Source organism: Natator depressus, chromosome 17 (assembly GCF_965152275.1).
Source record: "Natator depressus isolate rNatDep1 chromosome 17, rNatDep2.hap1, whole genome shotgun sequence".
NCBI lineage: Eukaryota > Metazoa > Chordata > Testudines > Cheloniidae > Natator > Natator depressus.
This window is the reverse complement of record NC_134250.1, coordinates 13,035,874-13,059,631: the sequence shown is the minus strand read 5'-3', so window position 1 is coordinate 13,059,631 and position 23,758 is coordinate 13,035,874. Positions and strand designations below refer to the sequence as shown.

Here is a 23,758-nt window from a genome sequence, read left to right as displayed (position 1 = left end):
TAAATCACCTTGTTGGATTATCTGCTCCTTGCTGTTAATCAACTAAACTTGCTAAAGAACAAATTTGAAAGGAGTGGCCAAAAAAAGAAAAACTTATGGTGATAGTGTGCTCATCTTTCCTTGGAGGAAAACCGATGCCCATGCTGTCTTCATGCAGTATTTTGGAATTTTGTACAGAAAATGACTCACTTATTACCTCCCCCTCCTTGTGTCTCAGGCATATCTTTTTTTGGACCAAACCCCCCCACCTTGTGCGTCTAATGTCCTGGGAGTGACACAGCTACAACTACGCTGCATACATTTATCTCTGTCCTTTCTATACCACGATAAGTGGACATGTGAACGCTGAACTTTTGGGAGAGTTGCCAACAAGCGTTCACCCTGAGCAAGCAATTGCACACTCTGAAACTTCTAGCCAGAGCCCCCGGTTAGTTATCCGTACATCGCATAACTATGGGTGGTACGCCTCTGCTGGAATTGTGAGCCCTGACTCTGCTTTTCAGCAAATGGCAGCAGCTTATTTGTCACATTCCAAAGCAGAGTTTCCGCTCAGTGTGGCGTTCCTCACTGCTTTCCACATGGCAAACAAACGCACGTCAAAGCCATGGCCCCAGATTCTCCACCTGAAGTGGTTCCTTTGCACCGCTCAGGCCAGCTGAGAATCCCTCAGCAGGAGGACTTCTCAACTGATTCACAGCCAGCATAGCTGGACTCTGTACCAGCTGCCCTACGTACCCATGCCAGTATCCAGGGCGGGGGGGCGCGCTGTTGGGAGCGTGAGAGGCAACGTGTAGCTCTGATTGGCCAGTTTTCAGCTGGCATGTGGTCTATAGTGACCATAGCCAATTGGTGTTCTAGTTAATGCAGGTCAGGCCACAGCCAGAGAGCCAATGGCTTTCCCTCCCTGTCATGCGCCAAGCAAATCTGACCTTTCTGCAGGAGAGTAAGGTGTTACTCAAGGTGAATAAATGTAGCAGAATGGGGCCCTTAGTGATTTGAAGAAACATACATTATAAAGTAACAATTTATTAACAACTATGGGAATGGGACCACTTGCAATGTGAACTGCAGGTCCAAGAGGGAACATCTTGGGAAGTTATTTGGAAGCATCAAATTCAAACAAAAAAAATCAGTACACAATTGTGCAAACAAAAATATGTTTAATTGCATTGTATATATTGATCTACTATAATTGTTAATAAAAATACTATATTACTGTATAACTTATCGTTCTTCCAGTTCTTTAAGCAGCTCGTCAAAGTGAGTGATGTACCATTTGGCTTTCTCCTTTACTTGTTTCCTGATTACATTTCCTCCAAATCCAATGAAGCCGTCCTAGCAAAACAGAAATGAATAGGTTCGTATATTAAGCTTTCCACTAATGAAATGGGGATTTTCAGTGTAAATATGTTCAATATTTTAAAAAGAATGAGTTTATCCTCAAAATCTGTATCAAAAACCCCCCAAAAAATTGCTTTTCTGTGTTTGTTGCTGGGATGGATTTCATCAAAGGCTTGATCTTGGATCCTGGAAGTCAATGGGAACTTTGCCATGGGAGAAGGGTCATTCTCTAATACCATGTGACATTGAGATTGTTCACATCCGAGACTTTACTGAAAAATCTGAGGAAAATTCCTGTGACTTATGCTGCTACTGTACCTTGAACTGACAGTCCAGTAGGAGTTCACAGGCGAATGTTTATGCCCAATACTACAATTATACCTCTGCTGTTTATTTTAACTCCACTCACCTCCTGTGACAGATACCAAATGCAATCATTAACTAATAATGGCTCAAATAATTAACCAAGAACAATCATTTCTAGAGCCTAGTCAATTTAGATCAATGAAAATGCAACATTTAAACTTTCACTCTTTGCTGTTTCGTGAGAGATTTAAGGCATTAAGCAAATATTAATCTGAAATCACAGTGCATACACTTGCTGCCAAGGTACGCACTGTTAGAATTAAAAATAGAATCACAGAAGCCCTGATGCTTGGAACTAGCATCATGCATGTTCCTTATAACACAGTGCTGATTTTATGGTATTTAGCGAGCACACCCCAGGCCCACATTAAGGTACATGCTTCCTGATTCTGACAGAGCAAGCGCATTAGTATTCTAGGAAGGTACTTGACTGTAATGGTAAGTTGCAAGTTAGATCCACACCTGCTGTAAAAAGGCACTTTTTTTTTAGGTTGTATTTTTAATTCTTTTTTAAATTATTCCTAGTTCTGTGAGAGCTGCCACGTTCAGCAGGTGTCTGCTCCATCCCCATGAGAAGTTATCTCTGGTGCAAGAAAGGATCTTGGTACCCATCCTCTAAGTCATCAGACTAGCACACTTGCTCTGCTAGTATCAGGCAGCATGTGCAGCAGAAGGATGCAGGAGCGTGGTTCATAAGCACCATAAATCAGTGGCCCAGATTGGGATCTTGGCACTTGAAGGAATCTGTGTGGAAGCACCATGATACTAACAGGAATCTAAGGCCTGGTCTACACTGGGGCGGGGGGATTGATCTAAGATACGCAACTTCAGCTACGAGAATAGCATAGCTGAAGTCGACTTATCTTAGATCGACTTAGAATCACTTACTTCACGTCCTCATGGCGCGGGATCGACGGCCGCCACTCCCCCGTCGACTCCACTTCCACCTCTCGCCATGGTGGAGTTCCGGAGTCGATGGCAGAGCGATTGGGGATCAATTTATTGCGTCTACACTAGACGCGATAAATCGATGATCGATAGATCGATCACTACTCGCCGGCGAGTAGTGTAGTCATGGCCTTAGTGTTACTGTGACAAAAGATGTGGCTTGTGTGTGTGTGTGCAAGCAATGCTTCTGAAAAAGGTAAACAATACCAGAGAAAGAATTGCAAATCTGGAGGTGCTGGCCACAGTCTAAAAGGCAGGTCGAGTGCTGAACAATATTGTCCAGACCAACTGGAAGGCATTACAGTTGGACTGCTTAGTGGCACTGGAGGGTTTTCAGGAGATTTCTGAGGGAGTGTGCTTGGCTGGCTTCCAAGTCTGTTCCAAGCGCAACGTGAAAGAAGGCAAGGAGCTGGGAGTGGGTCAAGGAGCTAAAGGGAGCAGTCGGAAGAGAAGCTTGGGTGGGCTATAGGAAGAGTGATGAGTGTAAGGTGATAACAGGATTATGATGTTTCTTTTCAGGCTTTCATATTAAGGGCTGGAGAGGCAGGGAGGTGATGACCTCAGCTGCAGGTGTGGGTGTTTGGTGCACCACTTACAGGCAGTAAGATCTGGAGGGCTTTGCCAGCTCGAATGGCACAAAGAAGAGAGAGACGTAATGAGTGTGTGTGTGACCCACAATGAAAGGGGTACATGAGTGAATGGCCTGATCCCTTGGTCCACCCTGAGGTGATCCCACTGCCTGCTGACACAGGGAGGTGAATGCCCATCAGTACTTCCCCCCTCTTGGTGTCAGGCAGGAAATCTGATCTCTGTCACAGCCTTTGCTGCTGCAAATAGCTCACTAGGTACTGTTTCAGAATAGACTGAAAGGCATTAACGATCCCCCGTAAATACTGTATAACGGTCAAACAGATGGTGTCTTGCCATTGAGAGAGAGAGAGAGAGATACACATATGAAAGCATTTGTTTAAAAGGGAAATCCAATTCTTGGATACTCACCGCAGGGGGACATGCCTCCATGTCTGTAGCTCCATCTCCAATCATAACTACCTTCTTAAAGTGAAACTCTTCCTTCAGATGACTGATAACCTTTCCTTTTCCACCTGATTCAGCTGTTGGTTGTGTCTCATCAAACCCTGCATATTCTCCTAAAAACATGTGGGGAGGAGGAGTTAGATACTTGGGCAGCATGTGCAATTGCTTCAGTGGGTTGCAGAGAATCACAAGTACCTAGGAAAGACACCAATGAACTTCTTGAAAATCAAGAGGGATTTTTACTTTGTCTATGGCCTTTTCATTAGGAAATAACTAATTAGGGCCCAATCCCGAAGGCTTTACATGCATAAAGCCCCCACTGAATTAACTGGAAATTAAGCATGCATTAAAAACTGTAGGATTTGACCTAAATCACTTTGTGGGTCTTACAGTGCCACAAAGGTGTGAATATTTTCACAGTGTTGGATGCTGAGAAAAGGCAAAAAATTCCACAAATTCACAGATGCATTGGGACAGGTTCTACCCTCGGTTACACTGTCACCGTGTAATTCAGGAGTGACCCCATTAAAATCAGTGGCGTACGCTCAGTGTAAGTAAGAATAATGAATCTCCACTGAGCCCAATTCTGCTCAGCTACACTGGTGTAAAATCCGGAGCAACTCCACTGAAGTCAAGTCCATTGAAGTCAATAGTTACTCTGGATTTACCCCAAAGTCACTGAAAACAGAAGCTAAAAGAACTGAAACTGTGTTTTTTATTAATGAGACAGTCTTTAACTTTGACTTGAAATCTTATCAAACCCATAGTAAGAATGTAAAAGAACTTGACTTTCTGTGCCTCCACAGCCACGCAAAGGAGCTCCAACGTTTGCTTCTTTTTCCTAGTACAGCACATAGTTTAAAAAAAAATGATTTGATCTTTTATTCTAGACACACAATAGACTGAACCAACTATCATTATTAGTAGGATATTTCCCATGCTTGTTTCTTTACCCTAGTGTGTTATGTTGTCTCAGGGAAAATAATGGCTTCCAAAGAACAATTTGTACGGCCAGAAATTGTTTTAATTGGATTTGGTTTGTTTGAAGGAGAGAGGGGAGTTTTGGGAGAAGAAAGGGTTTTGGGAGAGGGGCGGGGGGACAACTTAGTGCTGGAGAAAGTTGCTAGCCTGACAGCACAGCAGTTCGCAGTTTTCCATCCACAGAACAGCCCACCCCCATGAGTGTGATTGGCAGACATCAAGAGAGAGAGAAAGAAGAGGGGCTCACAATTTCCTTGCCTGGTGCTGTGCCCAAACTGGCACTGAGACGATGCAGGCTGGATGGTTCCGGCAGAGCATGGAATTTGGCTGTAAAGCCACTACTGCAACCCACGCTTCATTTTCTGTCTTATGTCCTGTGACTTTTTAAATGCTTTTACGTCACCAAACTGCCTTAACCCTGACCCTTCTAGGGGAGCATGGGCAGTTCAGTTTCCATTCCGCTCTCCTTGGCCTCTCTACTAAGACGGTCAATAAGGGACAATCAGTGCCACTCGTAGTGACAGTATTTATAACGTGGACGCTTGATCACAAGAAACAGGACTGAGAACCATCAACCTCAGTTCAGAGAGGCCATTCATAGAAGCAAAATGATCATATTTCAATGTGTTGATTTTCCATTCAATTCTTAAGCCACCATAGCCCACGATCCTACTTCAGCTTGAAGTGAAATGGTGACCATCAATGTGTAGAAAAAAGAGCCATCCAATCACATCTTACCATTAAAGTAAAACTTCAGCCTATTGGCAAACACGTTTGCTGTTGGAATGTTCACCTGTAAAGCGACATGCTCCACAATGCTCTGAAACCCTCCGGATATTAAGAAGACTTGGATGCCTCGCTGATGAAGCCTGCTTACCAGCTCCCTTATAGGAAAAGAAAACACAACAACCAGCCCTGAATATCTAGCAAGATCAAGAAGTAACAGAGAGGGAAGGAGGAATCCCAAGTAGATCATTCATTAACAAAGCTGACTACAATTTGCATTATCCTTCTTTGTTCAGGAATTGGGTTTCAATACCATACTTCAGTACAGTTTTAGACTTTCCCTTCTTCCTTTGCAGGCTCCCATAGAGTTTGTATGAAAGGAGCTATAACAAATCTGTATTATATTGAGACACAGACTGGCAATTAGTTGCTCAGAAACTAGTGGATCAGGGAACTGATTTTCTTGAGATTCAGGTCAATTTTCTTGACATTCAAGTCAATTCAGGTTAGCGGGTAGGTGGGAGGGGGCAGTGAGGTGAGAAGAGGGGGTGGGGAAAATTTGGGACATGCAGGGCTGCAGTGGCCAGAGAAAGAGGCAACTTTCCCCAGCTCCAGGGCTGCAGCTGCCGGGGAGAGACTGCCCCTCCTTTCCAGCCTCAGCTCTGTAGCTGCTGTGACAGGGGAGAGACCCCCCCCTCCTTCCCAGCCCCAGCTCAGGGGCTGCTGTGGCGGGGAAGAGAGGGCACATCCATTGCATTAGAAAGGTAAGACTACTGATATTAAAATACGAGTTGTGTGCTTTTATTTGTAGAACAAAAAAAATTTAAGTTTTTTTCACTACAGCACTTTTAGCCAAAGCACATTACAGTAGTTAAATAACAGTACAAACAACATTTGGAAAGATCATTAAGTGGTCCGCCAAGACCCTCAGCAATTTTCAAGTGGTCTGTGGGGAAAAAAAAAAATTTGAGACCCACTGATCTAAAGCACAAGCTGTTTTTTTGGATTCACTGACCCTCAGCTGTATCTCTTCCTAGGGAACACTGGACAGCAACAGCCTTCCTATAGAAAAAGCAAGAGCTACAGAAAAGGAATCCCCAAAAGCTGTATTGGAGACAAAAGAATTTCACCCCCCAATCTGTGAGGACAACGGGAGTTGAAGGCACAGGAAAGTACAGGATTAAAGCAGAGGAGCAGTGTGAACAGCGAAGCGGAGGGAAAAAAGGAAGAGGGTGAGTGTACATAGAAGAGAATTGTGATTCCAAACAAGGACACAATGTGCCGTTTGTGTTCTTGCCACCCCTACAGAGAGAGCTAATGTGTGCTTCGGTTCAAGGAGAAAATGCTGATGCAATATCTTCTCACAACACTGGTATTATAGAATTAGAGCCTGCTAGGAGGGCAGTTTTCTAATAAGAGCCTTTTTTCAGCCACTTTCTGCTTTGGGGCGGAAAATACCTGTTAGGTTAAAATGAGTTATGCTTACTCTGAGCCCCAGTTTCTTTAAAACTTCGTTTGTGACTTTAGTAATGAATTAATATCCTTGAAGAATGGACTTCTGTAGATGGGCCCAGTCCTGGGATTTGAATGCCCTCCCCACTTCACAGGGTCAGATTCTGTATCTCCAGAACATACACACCTAGGGCAATCAAAGGGCCACACGCCTGACCTAGAAAGACCACTTCTAAAGGTGACGGGATAGATCATTGTCCATAACCATTCAGTCCTTGGCCTGTGTGCTGAGACTGCCAACAAGGATGCCCCTTAGTACCAACCGAGATGGTGCTTGCTTTATTGTGGACACTAGTCCACAGAAATGGACTCATCCCACTGTAACATCCCAATTTGAACATCACATACCATGTAAAAGTCAAGCCGGAAAACATTCTGGGCCAGATCCGCAGCTGGTGTAACTCCACTGACTTCACACAGCTATGCTGACTTACACCAACTGAGCATCTGGCCTTCTGTGGTTTTGGAAGGCTCACTTGAAACACATCTTACCTTATCCCTGGTGTGAGCTGAGGAGGATGTTCTGAAATTAGTTTTTGCACTTGCTCGCAGGAGGGACGTATAAGTCCTAGTCGTGCCGTTAAAGCAGCTTTGAATGTCACAGAGCCTCCCATAGCTCTCCGTGTCCTAAATTGAGATCCAAACAAATCCGTGCAAATCAATTACACTCGATAGGAGATGATTTGTCACAAAGACTTTTAACAGAAGAGGAATTATTCATACTATAACGGGGTTCAAAAGGGAGCTACATAGATTCTTGGAAGATAGGTCGATCAATGGCTATTAGCCAGGATGGGCAGGAATGGTGTCCCTAGCCTCTGTTTGCCAGAAGCTGGGATTGGGAGACAGGGCATGGATCACTTGATGATAACCTGTCTGTTCATTCCCTTTGGCGCACCTGCCATTGGCCACTGTCAGAGGACAGGATACTGGGCTTGATGGACCTCTGGTCTGACCCAGTATGGCCGTTCGTATGTTCTTAAGTGCCATTAGTTCTAGGCTCTGTTGTGTCCACATTCTGAAAAGGTATGATCTGATGAGCTGAGAAATTTGCATGATATTTAGGAACTGCTGCCAGATTTCAAATCCCCCTCCAAAATGTTGTGGCGGTTCAGATCCCCCTCTAGTTACAATGGAGCAAAGAGGGACAGCACTCTAACATGGCAGGTTGAAGTTACCTGACCGGTGGTATTGGGCAAAATACAGAAGATGGGCAGCAAAGAGCTTTAAAAAGAGGTGGAGCTGAACTGATGATGGATGACTACTTGTTAGCAACTCATCAAGTCTGAGGTTTGTAAGGTATTTATTTACAGCATTCACAAACAGACACTTTCCCCAAGCTCAGTGGAAGAGGATCATTGATACTTCTAAAGATAAATGCTGTGATTTAGGAGGACCATGAAGCAAAGCAGATACATAGCCCTGACAGGGAACCCCATCATGCTGTACATGAGCATGGCTGAACCAGCTGACAAAATCTTTTATTTCTCCATATCGGACTTATTCCTTAAGTAAGGGCCTGATTCATCTCCCTATGAAGTTAATGGGAGTTTGGCTGTTGGCAGCAATGGGAACAAGATCAGGCCTCCAAATGGCCCAGAATGTATTTTCTTTCTTTCACAAAAAAGAGGGACCAAGCTGTGCTACTGTTTTCCAAAGTTTAACTAAAAGCCCCTTAACAAAGTAGGGGCCTGGTGTTCATTGGACAGATGCTCATTGGTTTGAATGAACATTGGCTCAGGCCCCGTATATCCACAATTCCAAAATGTAAGTTAGTCCAGTATTCATTGATGCTATTTATTATTACTATGATCCTCTTTAACCTATTTGTCCCTGATGTAATTCCACTGGCCAGGGATGAAGCTGAGCCATTATTACTATTGATTGCTATGCACATGAAATAAATAACCAAATAGTGTACATACATTTCTGCCACAGCATCCCCAACTCCACAGAACTTTGCCAGCTCATCAATTCCTTCTTCCTTGATGACTGTACTATCCACATCAAAGCACACTGCATCGGCATTGCGGAAGATTTCCTTCAGCTCCAGGAGGGAGGCCATCCTTCTGGGAACCTTCCTGCTGCAAGAGAAGAGGAGAAGTTCTTTCTGCCGGTCACTGCACTGCACTCTGTTTTGAGCCATCTAAGAAACTGATCTGCCATCTGCCAGCTAGTGCTGAATGCAGCCGTGTAGCCAGCCCTTATTAATGAGAGTGGGCAGTGGTGAAGACCTGGCTCATTCGCTGATTTGCTCTCTGTGGTGCCTGCCGGCTGATGTTCAGTCTGAGTTCAAGGCTGGAGTTGGGCAGTGGAGATTTGGCTCAGCTGTTGATTCGCTCTTTGCAGTGGCTGCCAGTTGATGCTCCAATGGGGCTCAAGCTTATAGTTGCATTAAATGTCAATACTATCTGAATCCAACTCTCCTGCAGGGATTGTGACATTAAATTCCAGCTCACCCTCTCAGGTCTAAGGAAACAAGACTTCTCACCCCAAGGACTTGTAGAAGGACATAGGATCAGACCCTGGTCCATCTAAGCCTGTGCCAAATGCTCCAGGGATGGTGCAAGAAATCCCATCAACGACAGTTAGGGATTAATCTGCCCAGAGGTAAAGTTTCTGCCTAAGCCCTGCAGACAGTAAACATAATTCTTTTATAAGTCCTACTATCCTCCTGGTCTCAGTGAAGTTGACCCAGGACATCAGTCACAATGTCATGACAAAACAACCTTTTCCCCAGAGGACTATGTTTAAAATTAGAAGTTGAAAGTGTCACTCAGCTGGACAGTCAGGGCGCATAATTACTGCTGAAATACAATAGCTTTCCCTTTCTTTTGTATCTATTCACTTGGCTGTGTTGGGCACAGTTAATTCTGCAGATCAGAAACACAGGATTTACAGTTGGGTATTAAACAGCATAAGTATACTTCCCTGCTATCCCACGAATCATCTTGTGCTTTTTCTCTTTATAGGCAAATCCAAGGTGTAATTCCATATTTAGCAATCTGTTTGTATTTGGGAGAAATACTCAGTGCTACAGCTTTATACCTACCCTCCTACCCCAGATGTTTTTGTTTGGCTGGTTTGTTTTGGGGTTGATTTGTTTTCTAATCACCAATACTTTCGACTATACATCCCTGCATGTGATTAACCTGAATCTTCCCTGTTCTTCCATCTGGTGTCATGTCACACAGCTTCATCTTTTCTTTTCATCACACTAAACTGTATGCAGATTCGTTTGCCTCTTTTGTGTATTCATCTATAATTTGATGGCAAGATGCCCTACAGCTACTTACAGAGGACCTGGCTGGTTCCCACAGAGAACATATTTCTTGTCCTTTTAAAACACACTTCCTACACTTGGGCTCCTAACTGTTGCCAGTGGAGATGGGACCCTGATCATCACATATCCAGCTCTGTAAGGGCACCTTTAAAGTAAGAGATGTTTTGATTTTGTAAGAAAGCGCTTGGCTCTGGGAATGGTTAAAACAGCTGCCAGTGGATGCCGTGGGATAAGTGTTTTAATTTTTCCAGGATAGTCTCCCCACCTCTGCCCAATATATATATCAGAACACTCACGGTCAACTTCTTTGCCACCTTGCCTGCAAATATACGTGCTTGTGGCATGATCCTGGTAAATGTCACAAGTTAAGAAGGATTGAACTGATTCAGTATTTGGATGAGAGACCTCTAGAGACAGTAGGTGGTAGGACTGATAAAAGCTGAGAGACAGCAGTGCTGAATAGTTAAAGCAGGGGATTAGGAGTCAGGAAACCTTAGTCATCTTATTATTTCCCATGCTGCCAGTGCACCTGTGTGTGACATTTAATAAGTCTCTTCATCTTTCTGTGTCTCAGGGTTTGCTTATAGAGAGTTAGTGCTTGGCAAGCGGGGGTGTAAATCTACAGCACACTAGCGTGCTGCAAACTAACTGGCTGTGTGGACCCTGCCGCCACACACTAGAAGTTCCACAGTGTGCTTTGACCTATTGCTGTTTCAAACTCTCAATATAGACATGGCCTCAGTTCCCCAGTCTATAAAATGGGGATAATACTATTTGCCCACCTTTGGGTAGGCTACACATAGTTGAGATGTTCAGAAGGAAAGCTGCTATTTAAGTTCATCCTATTGTTATTGGGCTAAATCCTGAAGTTCTCACTCATTTATTACTCACTCCTCTCTTGGACAAAACTCCCAGGAGAGTGATACAAAATTTATCTGAGGACTAATTAAAAACCAAGTAAGAACTTAGGGACAAATTCAGCAGTCCTTAATTGAGCAAAACTTCCATTGACTTTAACGGGCTCTTCATGCTCTAGCTCCACATTATTATACTTTACCATTAGTATAACCACAGTACCTATAGTATAACCTCAATCATGGACAGGACCCCACTTTGCTAGGACTCTGACTGAGAAATAAAAGCGTCTGATGAGACATAAAGAATGAGGTCCTGCTCGCTTATCTGTCCCAAGACCTGTTCCATGTGAAAGAGGCATTAAGCCCAGTCATGTGGCAGAATTCCCATTTGAGTACTTGCATCCACCCTAGCTACATTCCCAATACATTTTCAATTGGTTGAGTTATTCTTCACTTCCTGTCCTAAACAGTAGCCTTCTTACGGAGCTCTGACTGACCATTTCTCCATGGCAGGGGTGGGCAAACTGTGGCCCAGGGGCCGTATCCGGCCCTTCAGACGTTTTAATCCGGCCCTTGAGCTCCCGTCGCGAGTGGGGTTGCGGGCTTCCCCTGCTCTGGCTCTCCAGCCAAGGAGCGGGGTTGAGGGCTTGCCCCACTCTGCCCGTGCCTTGGCTCCGCATGGTTCCTGGAAGCAGCAGCATGTCCTTCCTCTGGCTCCTGTGAGTAGGGGCAACCAGGGGGCTCCGCGCGCTGCCCCTGCACCAAGCACCACCCCTGCAGCTCCCATTGGCTGGGAACCACGGCCAGTGGGAGCTGCAACGGCAGTGCCTGCATACGGGGCAACATGCAGAGCCGCCTGGCTGCGCCTCCGTGTAGGAGCCAGAGGGGGGATATGCTGCTGCTTCTGGGAGCTACTTGAGGTAAGTGCCTGCTAGAGCCTGCACCCCGACCCCCTTCTGCGCCCCAATGCCCTGCCCCAGCCCTGATCCCTCTCCCGCCCTCTGAACCCCTTGGTTCCAGCCCGGAGCACCCTCCTGCACCCCCAGCCAGAGCCCTCACCTCCCCCCCTGCACCCCAACCCCCTGTCCCAGCCCAGAGCCCCCTCCCGCACCCTGAACTCCTCATTTCTGGCCCCACCCCAAAGCCCGCACCCCCTCCCACACCCCAACCCCAATTTCCTGAGCATTCATGGCCCACCATACAATTTCCATACCCAGATGTGGCCCTCGGGCCAAAAAGTTTGCCCACCCTTGCTCCATAGCTATGTGTGTAAACTGTTATCTCATGTGTTGGCATCTGTCTCAGTGAGACTCCTTGGAGCAGGGTCCTTGTGTTTTGTAAAACATGCGTGTTTATGGCACTCTGCCCTGCCAGTGGATGAATGGCTGTATATACCCCGTGGAAAAAGCTTTGAGATCCTTTGGGGTGAAAGGCTCTATGAACAATTATTGTAATAACTGAAAACATATGTACTACACACAGAGTCATCAAAGAGACTGACTTGGTCTTATAAATGTTCACGTAGTACACGACTAACCGAATAAATAGGAATGCGCCAGTCCTTCATTACGAGACAGAAGACAACAGCCAAAGATGCCACATCGAACAGGTGGAATAAAGCTTGTGGCTGAGAACAGGTAACGCCTTATCTGTAAATGCTCGTGTGTATTTAGCAGGACGCTATCAGCACGGAGTATGAAATATCACCACGAGAGGCAGAGACAGAGATTTAGCTGGCAAAAAAACACCTATGAAAAATAAAACTCTACTAAGGCACCTGTGAAATAGTAGTATGTGCGACATATAGTCTATCTACCTGGTTTAGGGGTTTGTGTGGCACACTCCACAAGAACCAGATTTTGACTTCTGCTGTGCACTCACACAGGGATATAAAGGGATGTAAGGAGTCCCCTTACCCTCCTGCACTTATCTGTGCCACAGGTAGGAGTGTGAGGAGCATGGGGGGAGCAGCTGCTGCAGGGCTGCTATTCCCCTCCCACGCAGGTGGGCTGGGAGTGGGTAGGTAGGGCAGAGGGAGTGGGCAGAGCTCTGGCTCAGCCCCCACAATGTTCCAGAAGGCACAGCTGAGCCAGTGTGGAGGGCGAGTAACCTGTGCCAAGAAAATGGCTGGTGCAGCCTACTTCTCTCAGGGCACTAGGAGGAAGCAGGGACTGGAGTAATGCAGCTACGCGCTGCCCCTCACTCAGGGCAGATTGTAAACTTCAGTCTACCCCCAACACTTAGCCTACAAGCTCTCTGGAGTGGGGACATCATCATGTACTTTTCTGTGATGCACCTCTTACACTTATGCAATTGCATAAAGAACACATAATATAATAACGTTACATGGTCACTGCATGCAAAAGAAACTTAGTGCTACGACATAGCTATAGAAATAAACCATAAACCGCCCTGCAATACCTACAGCTTGGTACTAAGCTAAGGTTTCTCAGTGGGTGGGTATGTGACTGAATTCCAGCTTTACATTGCATCAGCCTTAACTTGCAATTGACTCCATATCTGCCTGGTCATGCCGTTACTGGAATTTTTTGCTCTGACTTTGGGGCAGAGTTGGAGAACCACGTGTTGTGACATGTGATTGAGCAATGGAATTGAAAAGAGCATGTACAGACATTTTTGGGAGAGCATTTGGTTAAAATCCAGTCTGCAGAAAATTATGAAGTCCCTCTAGAATTCAACCCTGGCTATAGATGCCGGTTTTAAAGTTTGCCCTACCGGACAAACATGTTGCCTTAGAGTGGCATGACATTTGTGTCATGATGTCCCAGTGCTGATCTATCCGTATGCAAAGTTATCATGTTGCATCATGAGAATGTGAGGTTGCATTGCATGTCACCCTGTGGTGATACAGCATTGCCACGTGATGATGTAGTCCCAGCCTGAAATATATTTCAGGCTATGCCTCCTCAAAATCTGATGTATCCTGTGAAAACTGGGATAGGCAGAAACCCTAATCATGGGCACCAACTGGGTTCTGCCTGTCCCTGGGCTCAGCGCTTCCAGTTTGCTCCCTTTCCTGGACATTTCCTCCCGTGATGTAGCCATTGCTGCTGACTCTGATGGACTGGGATATAGGATGGAGAGAAAAAACACTGATGCCAGCTGTGAAGCCATTACTGAGACCAACACTTCCTTTTCTTTATTACATGCAGTGACTCCTTGGAAAGTACTTTAAGGCCATGCTTTGTGGAAGGAGATGCTTAGGTGGTATGATCTTGATCCCCGAGGAGAATCCGGGCTTGATGTGTAAAACAGAGCAGATGTTTCTGATCTCCTTTGGCCTGCAATCTGCAAAATAGCTGGAAAATCATCCCACCCCACACTACAGCTAGGATTTTGAGTCATGGGCTAATTGTTGGGGGCATTTGGGGCTTCTGATCAAAAAGGTAATGATGGAGGCTTTGTGGGGTGGGGCAGCTGGTGCAGAGCATGCCTGGGGTAGGGAGGCTGGTGCTACTGCCGTGAGGGGCTCGTACGTCAGTACAGCCAGTGCTGCTGGAGTTGGTGAGGGTTGATACACCCCAGGTGAACTGCGGTTCTTCCTTTTTTGTCCTTCATGCCTGCACAGCTCAAGGGGTCGCCTCAGCTCTAGGGTTAGGAGGCATCATTCCAAGGGGCTACAGAACCAGCTTCACAGAGTCTTGAAGCCATTTCCCTAGCCCTGGAACTGAAAGTAACAGGGGAGCGGGTAGAGCACCGAGCTGTCCTGTGACTGGTACCGGACAATAGGGGTCGGGGTGGGGGCAGAGGGAGCAGTCACAGCGTCAGCCCAAACTCCCACTGGGCCCTCCTGACCCCATGATTTTGCCACACCAACCAAGCACCCCCGGGGACCCACTTGTGGGTCACACCCCACCCATTAAGGACCTCTTCAAACAGAGCATAAACGCATGGAAGTGAGGAAGGAAGACACAGGAGGAAGTAGACAGAGGTGGTCTCTAATCTGACTTTTCTCCAGGGCTGAAAGCAATGCCCTGCACCTTTTTCTCTGGCAGTTCCTCAAATGAGGTGGAGTACAACGATTATGAGCACAGCCAGCACAAGCAAGGAGTTGCTAGGTTATTCACAAGCAGGTGTTGTTTGGAAACAGATAAGCATAAAGACCAGGACATTGCGCAGACGTGTGGTGTATAAGATCTCAAAAGGAGTGGAAGGAGAACTGAAAACCTTTGTCAAACTTCCAAGTAGAAGACATGAGGAACTATCGTGTGTCTGGCTTTACTCCAGAGGCCCACGGTCCAAGAGGTTATGTAAGCTTCTAAATCTGACAAAGACCAATTGCACTGAGAAAAAGAGAATCTACTAGCATAGATGCACTGAGGTTTGTGCAATATAGACAGAAAAGGATGAATTCCCACAACTAAGATCAGTTAGGCCTATCTCCATGTGAAAGATGCAGGTAAATCAAATTGGAAAAGCCTGCCTCCTTCCAGCACAATAACTCCTCACTTAATGTCGTCCTGGTTAACATTGTTTCGTTGTTATGTTGCTGATCAATCACAGAACATGCTCTTTAAAGTTGCGCAATGCTCCCTTATCACGTTGTTTGGCAGCTGCCTGCTTTGTCCACTGCTTGCAGGTAGAGCAGCCCGTTGGAGCGAGCTGGTAGGGGCTTGGAACCAGGGTGGGCCGGTAGCCCCCCTATCAGCTCCCCTAAGTTCCCTGTGCAGCAGCGGCCGAGCAGGCTATCAATTGCCGGGCAGTTCAGGTGTCCCTCCCTGCACTGCCATGTGCTGCTCCTGCCCTCTGCCTTGGAGCTGCTCCCTGAGCCTCCTGCTTGCTGTGCAGGGGGTGGGGGGAAGAGGAGTGCCAACGTCAGGGTGTCCCCCTCCCCCCGCTCATGCACCCCATCTCCACAGAGCGGGGGATGGGGGGGACATGACAGGGCTCAGGAAGGAGGGAGCTTGCTTGCAGCAGCTGCTGTCTCAACTTGCTGATCTACTTAAAAAGGCAGTGTACTTAGAGTGGAGTCAGCGTACTTAAAGGGGCAATGCGCATCTCTCTCTCTCTCTCACACACACATACAAACACACAGTGTGTGTGTCTCTGTCTAACACACACATGCACACACACACACCCCGGCACTTTGGAAAGTAGAGGAAGTGGTGTGCTCCAGTGGGATAGCGTGGGTTTCAGTTTCCCATGTTTGCAGCCTCTGCCCTGCTGTGTCTCCTCCCTCCATTTGTGCTGCCTTGTCGAATGTGAGGCTACATTAACAACAATGTGTTAATCCTTGAGAGCTCAGCTGAGTGCTAGTTCATAATTTAGCAGTAAGGCATTCCCTGGGAAATATCCCACCCTCTGACTCCACCACCTCAACCACGCTTCACAATCATCATTGCTGTGTGCAGTATTAAATTGTTTGTTTAAAACTTATACTGTGTGTGTATATATATATGTATGTCTTTTGTCTGGCAAAAAAAATTCCCTGGAACCTAACCCCCACCCCATTTACATTAATTCTTATGGGGAAATTGGATTCGCTTAACATCGTTTCGCTTAAAGTAGCATTTTTCAGGAACATAACTACAATGTTAAGTGAGGAGTTACTGCATTTGACTTCTGGAAGGCAGGCTAGATTTCTGACTCTGTCATTTCAACTTTGGAAAGGTTCCACACAGCAAGCATTCATACAAGTCGGATAAGTGAATGGAAGAAGGTGGACAAAAAGGTGAAAGAAGAAAATGGGAAAGAGGAGAAGCCGGGGAAAAGGAGAGATCAGAGAAGATTTAAGAGAAGAGAGTAAAGGTTCAGAAGAGCAAAGTAGCACAGCTGGGGGAAAGGAAAGATAACGAAGAAGAAAAAAGAGGAACAAAGAAGGCAGTGGCAAGGAAGGGAAAGTAGATCTTTCTACAACCATCTGGATTTGCCAGGACACCCAGAAGCAGCACTGGCACATCCACAGTTTATAGATGAGTTTTGTTACATAACCTAGAGGTGATGGAGCCAGTGGATTAGGATTAGGAGTTATGCAGTGCCAAATGTTACTGTTTAAAGAAAACAATTGAAATATTTCCAGTTTTCCGACCCTTTGAGGAAGAATGTTTTGTACATTATGAAAAGCAAGAAGTCTGATAAATTATACTTTAAGAGGGAAAAGGGAATGATGTTTAGAAGCCATGTGGTTTTCTGGCTGCGTTTATTTCTAGCCTGATGTAACTAGGCATTGATTTGCCTAGTGAGATCAGAAAATCAACATCCCAATCTCACTTCACTTGTTATCATATGTTAGTTTTCAGAAGTGCTACCCATCCCCATCCACATTGTCGCTTTTTGTTGCATTTACACTTGTTGCCATAAAAAACTGAAGATCAGCTCAACCTTAGTGAAATAGTTACCAAAAGTGCCTCCTTAAACAGATCATAAGGGCTGTGGTGCACATCACAAACAGTATCTGGTGTCTCCTACTCTCCCACCCCCCTTCCTTTTCAGTGAAACTGTAAACGCCTTATCAATAGTAATGGACCGCACAAGAGGCCCAATTTTGATCTCACTTACACTGGTTTAACCCTCGTGTAATATCAATTACTTCAAAAGTTACTCCTTGTTTACACCTGTGTATATGTGAACAGAATCAATCCTGAGATATTACTATATTCACGTGGCAGAACTGAACCCTGGTTTGTTCCACAGATGTGAAATTAACTCTTACTATATTAAATTGTTTCTAGTGTACTAAAGAGAAATGAGAGTCAGGAGTAATGGGTTCTAGTCTCAACTCTGCCACTTACTGTGGTGCTTGATCCAGCTCTCACTGAAGTTAATGGGAGTCTTTCCATTGACTTCAGCTGGTGCCGGATTGGGCTGCATGTTAGGATGAGGCAAATTACTTAATCTCTCTGTGCCTCAATTCCCCTATCTGTAAAATGGGAATATAAATACCTACCTCACGAGGTTGTTGCGAGGCTTAATTCACAATGCTAGAAAAGCACTTTGAGCTTTTCAGATGAAAGGAGCTATATTTGAGCAAATTATTATTAGCAGTAATTACATTAAAAGACCAAATAATAATACTCATTAAAAATAATACAGCGTGGGAGTCCTATGGAGTTTTGGTGCACACGGACTAAAGGATCCAGGTCCTGGTATCACTGAGCGTGGTTCAACTTGTTGATTTTCAGTTCAGCTTTTAAAGGAAGCAATGTAAATAAATATTTGCATTCTGAATCAACAGATGGGTTACTTGCAACTGTCAGTTGACATTTGACAGCAATGCACAGGGGTAAATTGCTTTAAATATTTTATAAAAAATAGATGAGGAAAAGGCAAAGGAGACCAAATGATATAGCCATAAACATAGGACCCCTTCAGCTTTTTGGGTAGTGCTTTCTTCTGGTAAAGTGATGATGATTCCCCTCTATAGGATTGCATCATTCATTTATACTCTTGTTGCAAACCAACACCTCACTGTCACTGCATCTGGTGTGAGAACACAATCATACCAACAACAAGAAATACCCGGAAGGTTCTGAAAACTAAGTCCATCACATACTGTCTGGGATAGAAAACAAATTGGGAGCAAGATGGATATGAGGTTTCAGAGAGACATCCCCTTTTAAACAGAGAAAAAAAACAGTCCTTGTGACTTACAGTATTGTACTGCCCGTGGCTGCTGTTGCTGCTGCTGGAAACCTCCTGGTTGTGCAGGAAAAGAAATGATAAGCTGGGACCTTTGGTCATATATATACAAAGGCACGAGCTGGTCAGGAAGAAAGGTGCATTTTCTAAGTAGCTCTTTATAATCTGCTGAGTAAGCACGGCTACTTTTTTTTTAATCTTTACATGCATGAAACTAGAGGTGTTCAGCTGTTTGCTGTCAGGCTTAGGAAAGAGAGGTGCAATCCTGCCCCCTTTGGAGGAGGAGCGCCTATAGCCCAGCCCTGCTAGCTCCCTGGTTGGCTAAGGATGTACCGGCAGAGAGAGCATTGCAAAGAGAGGTGGAGAGTTTGCTCGTTTCATATGTCACTCTGTGCCACAGAAATTTATCAGGGTTCTGAAGCCTCAGCAAAATGAACCAAAAGAGCTTGGCACAAAAACACAAAGAGGTGGGTGTAGGGATGTTAGGGGCTGTGGTGCAGGATTACTATTCCTAGTAATGCAGAGGCAAGGGATACGGTTACAAACACTGTCCCCAGAACTAAGGATAACTCAGTGTTTATATTTGTAACAGAAGAATTCTTAGTCAGTGGAGCTAAGCTGATTTACACCAGCTGAGGATCTGACCCCTTAAATTATCCAGCTTGGAGCTGAGGAATATCTCCATTGTCACGTGAATTGAGAGACACGTGGTACCAAAGAGATGTAAGAAGTATTGGCCTATTTGAAGATTAATGTAGCCCCCTTCTACGCGTGGGCTTTCACTAAATTAGCATGGCCAGTTCAAGCACAGTTCAGATGAACTTGCTTTAAACAGGGTTTGACAGGCCAGTGTAGACAGTTCTGATACATATTACACATGAATATGGAAACACAGGAAGGAATTTTGAGGTACCTGTGGAGATTTGGGGACAGATCCTCAGCTGATGTAAAATGATGTAGCTGCGTTGGGATCTGGCCCATTCTGCCAGGCATTCTGTAAACCAAAACTGCCAGTGATTATTGTCCTGAATAAAAAAGCTAGATCTGCAGGATTTCTAGACCTTCTCATTTTTTAAAAAGGGATGTGTTTTAGTGAAAGGTAACTCTAAGCACTGAGAAATTGAATAACTGAAATCAATGGGATTACGTGCAATCTTAAAGTTAAACACATGCCTAGGTGCTTTACTATATCAAGACCAGAAGGCTGTTCAGCATCTTGCAAGATCAAGCCTCAACTTTTACACCAATATAAATTTGGAGTGGCTCTATTTAAATCAGTGTGATGACTCCAAATTTACACTATTTTAAACAAATGTAGACGATAGTGTACAGTCTTTTATATTGGTACTCCTGTGGATTTTCGATTAGGGACTGAAATTATAGTGGTTTCCAAAATTAGAGGGTGGATTTCTTTTTATGAATAATCTGGATTGTTAGTAGAGCTGTGTGGAAACTGGAATTTCCATTTGTGGGAAATTGCATGATTTCAAAATCAGTTTTTGTTCTGAATTGGAAAGAAACATTGAATTTCCAAATTTCCTGCAAAATGACATTTTCAACAAATTTTGATTCAGGTCACTGTAAACATTTTGTTTAGCTAAAATGTAAACATTTTATTTCTATTTTAACTTTTTAAAATGTTATATTATAGTGTATAATGTAATCTAAAATACATTTTGAAACAAAGTTGTTTTTTAAATGAAAAATCAAAGTGTGCCATTCAGATAAGGTTGAAATGCTTCATTTCGAAGCTGAGGGTGTGAGGGGAGTTCATTAAATTTTGTCAAAATTGACATGTTCCTGCAGAATGTTTCAATTTGGATTAATCAACATTTTCCAGTGGAAAAATATTCCATCAGAAAATTTTCGACTAGCTCTAGTTGTAACCATTAGTTAGGGAGCTTCAGGCAGCCAACCGAAAACTGCCGTCTCTCCTTTTAAGTTGGTTGTTATATTCAAAGGCAGGAAAGCCGTTGTGGCTGATATAGCTCCATTTATTCACTTCTTGATGGGCAGTCTTGTGACTGGCATCCTTATGAAAAGATTGTCAAGAGCCAGTCAGTACAACAGTCACAGTTCATGCATCAGCTGTTTTGCAATTCTGGCAACCTTATTCCTCCAATTTATGTGGATTAGTTAAAGTCACAAGCTTTATTGGTGCCTCCTTCTATGTCACCCTTGTTGTTTCAAATATTAACAATATTTAAATAATCAGTGGTCAATATGAGCATCTATGTGTAGCTTCTTGTGTCAGAGTACTCCTATGGCAGGACCCCCTATTGGAGTGACACTGACGTCTCTAATGTCTAGTCTGATTCTGTTTATTAGTTTTATCTTTGTCAGGACATTGTGTTTTTAAACAGGCTTAGAAAAAATTTATTTTAACATGGGTTAATCACAGTTTGATGCTGGACAAATTGAATCAGATAAAGACTAGAGAAAATGGTTCCTACCCAGAAACCCAATGGCAGTTTTTCCTGAGTAAGGACTGCATAATTTGGCCAACAGAATTCTTATTGCATACTTCAAGTAGAAATATCCCCCCTTTGGTTTCTATAGATTTAGTTGGGTTTAATAGACAGGATTTCATCCATTTAAACATTATAGGGAAGTTCTTCAGTTGATGTAAATTGTCACAGCATCACCGACTTCAGTGGACAATTTACTCCAGCAAGTATCTGCCCTTATATTTTTATTGCACATTAAAAATTAAATGCACAACAGTTCAACAACTGAAATGAAAATGAGCTGTAAATCGACAGGTTTGCACGGATCCCTAAAAAACTGATGCAAAATGGGAGTTCAACTGCCCTAAAAATATAAAAGTCGTAATAAGAAAGAGTTGTTCTGCATACTCTGAAACAGCAGCCCTCAAATGTGTGGTCCGGGGAGGAAGCACAGAGACTTTTAGCTGGGATTTTCATTGGGGCCTAGTGGAATTAGGCACCCCAATCCCCTTGACTCCTTGAGGCTCCTGAGAAAACGCCATTTGGTGAGAAGTGTAGATACTGACTTAAACTAAGGACTGATGGATTTCTTTTGAAGTTGGCTTTTCTTTCTGATAAAACACGCAAAAACTCTAACTAAAACAAAAAAAAGACTACATTTTTTCCCCTGCACTAAATCAAAGCCCCCTATCTGAAATAGCTCCTGAGTGTTTGAACACCATAGGCATCAGGGCTGGGGCAGGGCCAAAACTGAATTCCTTACAGATGGCTTCAGCCTTGACTTGGATTCATATCGACACTGACCCCTTTTTATCTATATTGGCAATACAACGGCCCCATTTCCAGGGAACATCACAGGAAAAGACCATACACCTGGAAGTTGCATAATATGAAGGATAGGAAGTGTGTGTGTGCACACATGTGCACATGTATGTGTGTGTTTGACTATATTGCCCTCTATTGGCTGGTTGCATGCTACATGCTACAGCTAGAGGCTAGGCCTGCTAATCATCATTAATCAAAGGTGCATGTCAGAATGTTTGGGTGTGATATTTGGACTGTGGAATCCTTTGGGGGAGAATGTCAGAGATGTGTGGAAGATTCAGGAGTGGAGTCTCCTTTGCAGGATATATGGGGACAGAGATCCCAAAAGCTATGTGTGCAGTCTTTCTCCAGGCCTGTAGCCAGACACACAGAGCAGACAATTAAAATTAGAATTCCAGGGGTCCCCTCTAACAGTACATTTTGAGATACCAAGTGCAATTTCCTGCATTTTAGAATATTGAATTTAAAAAAAGATGAATGCAATGACAAAGAAAGCCTACCTGGTATTTTTTATTTTGGTTCCTCACTAGAATAACTTGCCAGCAGCTCAGCAAAACCACAGAGGTCCAAACATGCTGATATATTTCCCATTGATGCTTACTCACCAACTGCATAAAAAACCATCAAAAAGTCAGTAACCCAAGCAGGTTGCCACCTTCCATCTGCACAGAAACTCTTGGGCTCCCATACCTAGCTCTATCATTCACAACCAGGTCTCCCAAAACTCCCTCATCCTGCTTTCTCACTAGTAAGCACTGTACCTGTAGCATACTACTGCAAGTGGTACAAAGTGTGTACATTGCAGATGTAGTACTTAGTCTGGACCTCTGTCATGGCTTTGCCATGAGCCCATCTACAAGGCAGCACGGTGTTGTGCTGCCCCACAATCAGACTGGAGTTCCTATTGTGAGGTAGAGTCATATTCGGCCTCACAGCTCCCTCCCTGTTGCAATGGATGGACATACCCTCCATCAGCCCTACACCTGGCATAGTTTACATCTCTCTGTAATGCCAGCATGTTGCAATGGGCAGAGTGGAATGTTGCAGAAGCTGCTACCCCCGCCCCAGTGTGCTTTGCTTGAAGAGGGAATAGTAAAGGGGGTGTTTGTTTTCTTTCCTGTATGGACACACAGGATCGACCACCATCTGGCCTATAGCTAGACTCACCAAGGGCAGAGGCACCTAACTACCTTTGACAATCTGGCATCTGCAATCACAGTGGAGGTATCTATGTATCCTGTAACCACTTCAGTCATAGCGGCATTATATCATGATATTTCAATGAGCAGTATTATTCCAAAGGCACCTGTCTCCTCTCTGGGATCCCTTATATATAGGAAACTGAGGCATGGAGGAGTTAAGTGACTTGCGGACCAGGGAATTGAACAGAGGTCTCCCCCATCTCAGACTAGTCCCTCAGTTATTAGGCCATCCTTTCTCTCCCAGTGAAAGTGTATTGTTTATGTATGTAAGCTACTACACTCAGAGGTTTGCGTCTACTATTGTACTAGTCCCACTGAGGACAGACCAGATTTTCAAAGGTATGTAGACACCTAAAGATGCAGATAGGTGCCTGAAGTGAATGAGAGTTATCACCTAGGGCTTTTTGAAAAGACCACTAGTTGTCTATCTGCATCTTTAGGCGTCTAAATACCTTAAAAGATATGGCCAATGGTGCTTACTCTATGAATAGTTCCACTGAGGATTGGGGGAGAGGGTGGTGTTAAAGGATCCTAAGTGAGTTAGCTGCCCACAGCCCATTGACTTTCAATCAGAGTTGGGTTCCTAACTCCCTTAGGCCCCTTTGAAAAGCTAGTCTGTAGAATTTACTATTATGA

General features: G+C 44.4%; 1 protein-coding gene across 2 annotated transcripts; it reads right to left on the bottom strand.

Moving 5' to 3' along the window:
• Positions 1-1,174: 1,174 nt before the first annotated feature.
• On the bottom strand, positions 1,175-18,911 carry PSPH (phosphoserine phosphatase). 2 transcript variants are annotated; one of them, XM_074974382.1, is made up of 6 exons: positions 18,661-18,911; positions 8,835-8,993; positions 7,402-7,536; positions 5,410-5,555; positions 3,655-3,803; positions 1,175-1,335 (listed from the first exon to the last, which is right to left on the bottom strand). In XM_074974382.1, exons 2-6 carry the CDS (start codon positions 8,972-8,974, stop codon positions 1,225-1,227), a joined length of 681 nt encoding a protein of 226 aa, XP_074830483.1. In that variant the 5' UTR covers positions 8,975-8,993; positions 18,661-18,911; the 3' UTR covers positions 1,175-1,224. The 2 variants fall into 2 exon arrangements, with proteins under 2 accessions (XP_074830483.1, XP_074830484.1); XM_074974383.1 differs by having other exon boundaries at positions 8,835-8,990.
• Between the last annotated feature and the right edge of the window lie 4,847 nt (positions 18,912-23,758).

Excerpts from the sequence above, each read along its gene's own strand:
- PSPH (XM_074974382.1), bottom strand. The coding sequence starts at position 8,974 with ATGGCCTCCCTCCTGGAGCTGAAGGAAATCTTCCGCAATGCCGATGCA. Across the intron at positions 7,537-8,834 it reads GGGGATGCTGTGGCAGAAAT|GACACGGAGAGCTATGGGAG; the intron begins GTATGTACACTA and ends ATCTCAATTTAG. Across the intron at positions 5,556-7,401 it reads CAGCTCACACCAGGGATAAG|GGAGCTGGTAAGCAGGCTTC; the intron begins GTAAGATGTGTT and ends TTTTCCTATAAG.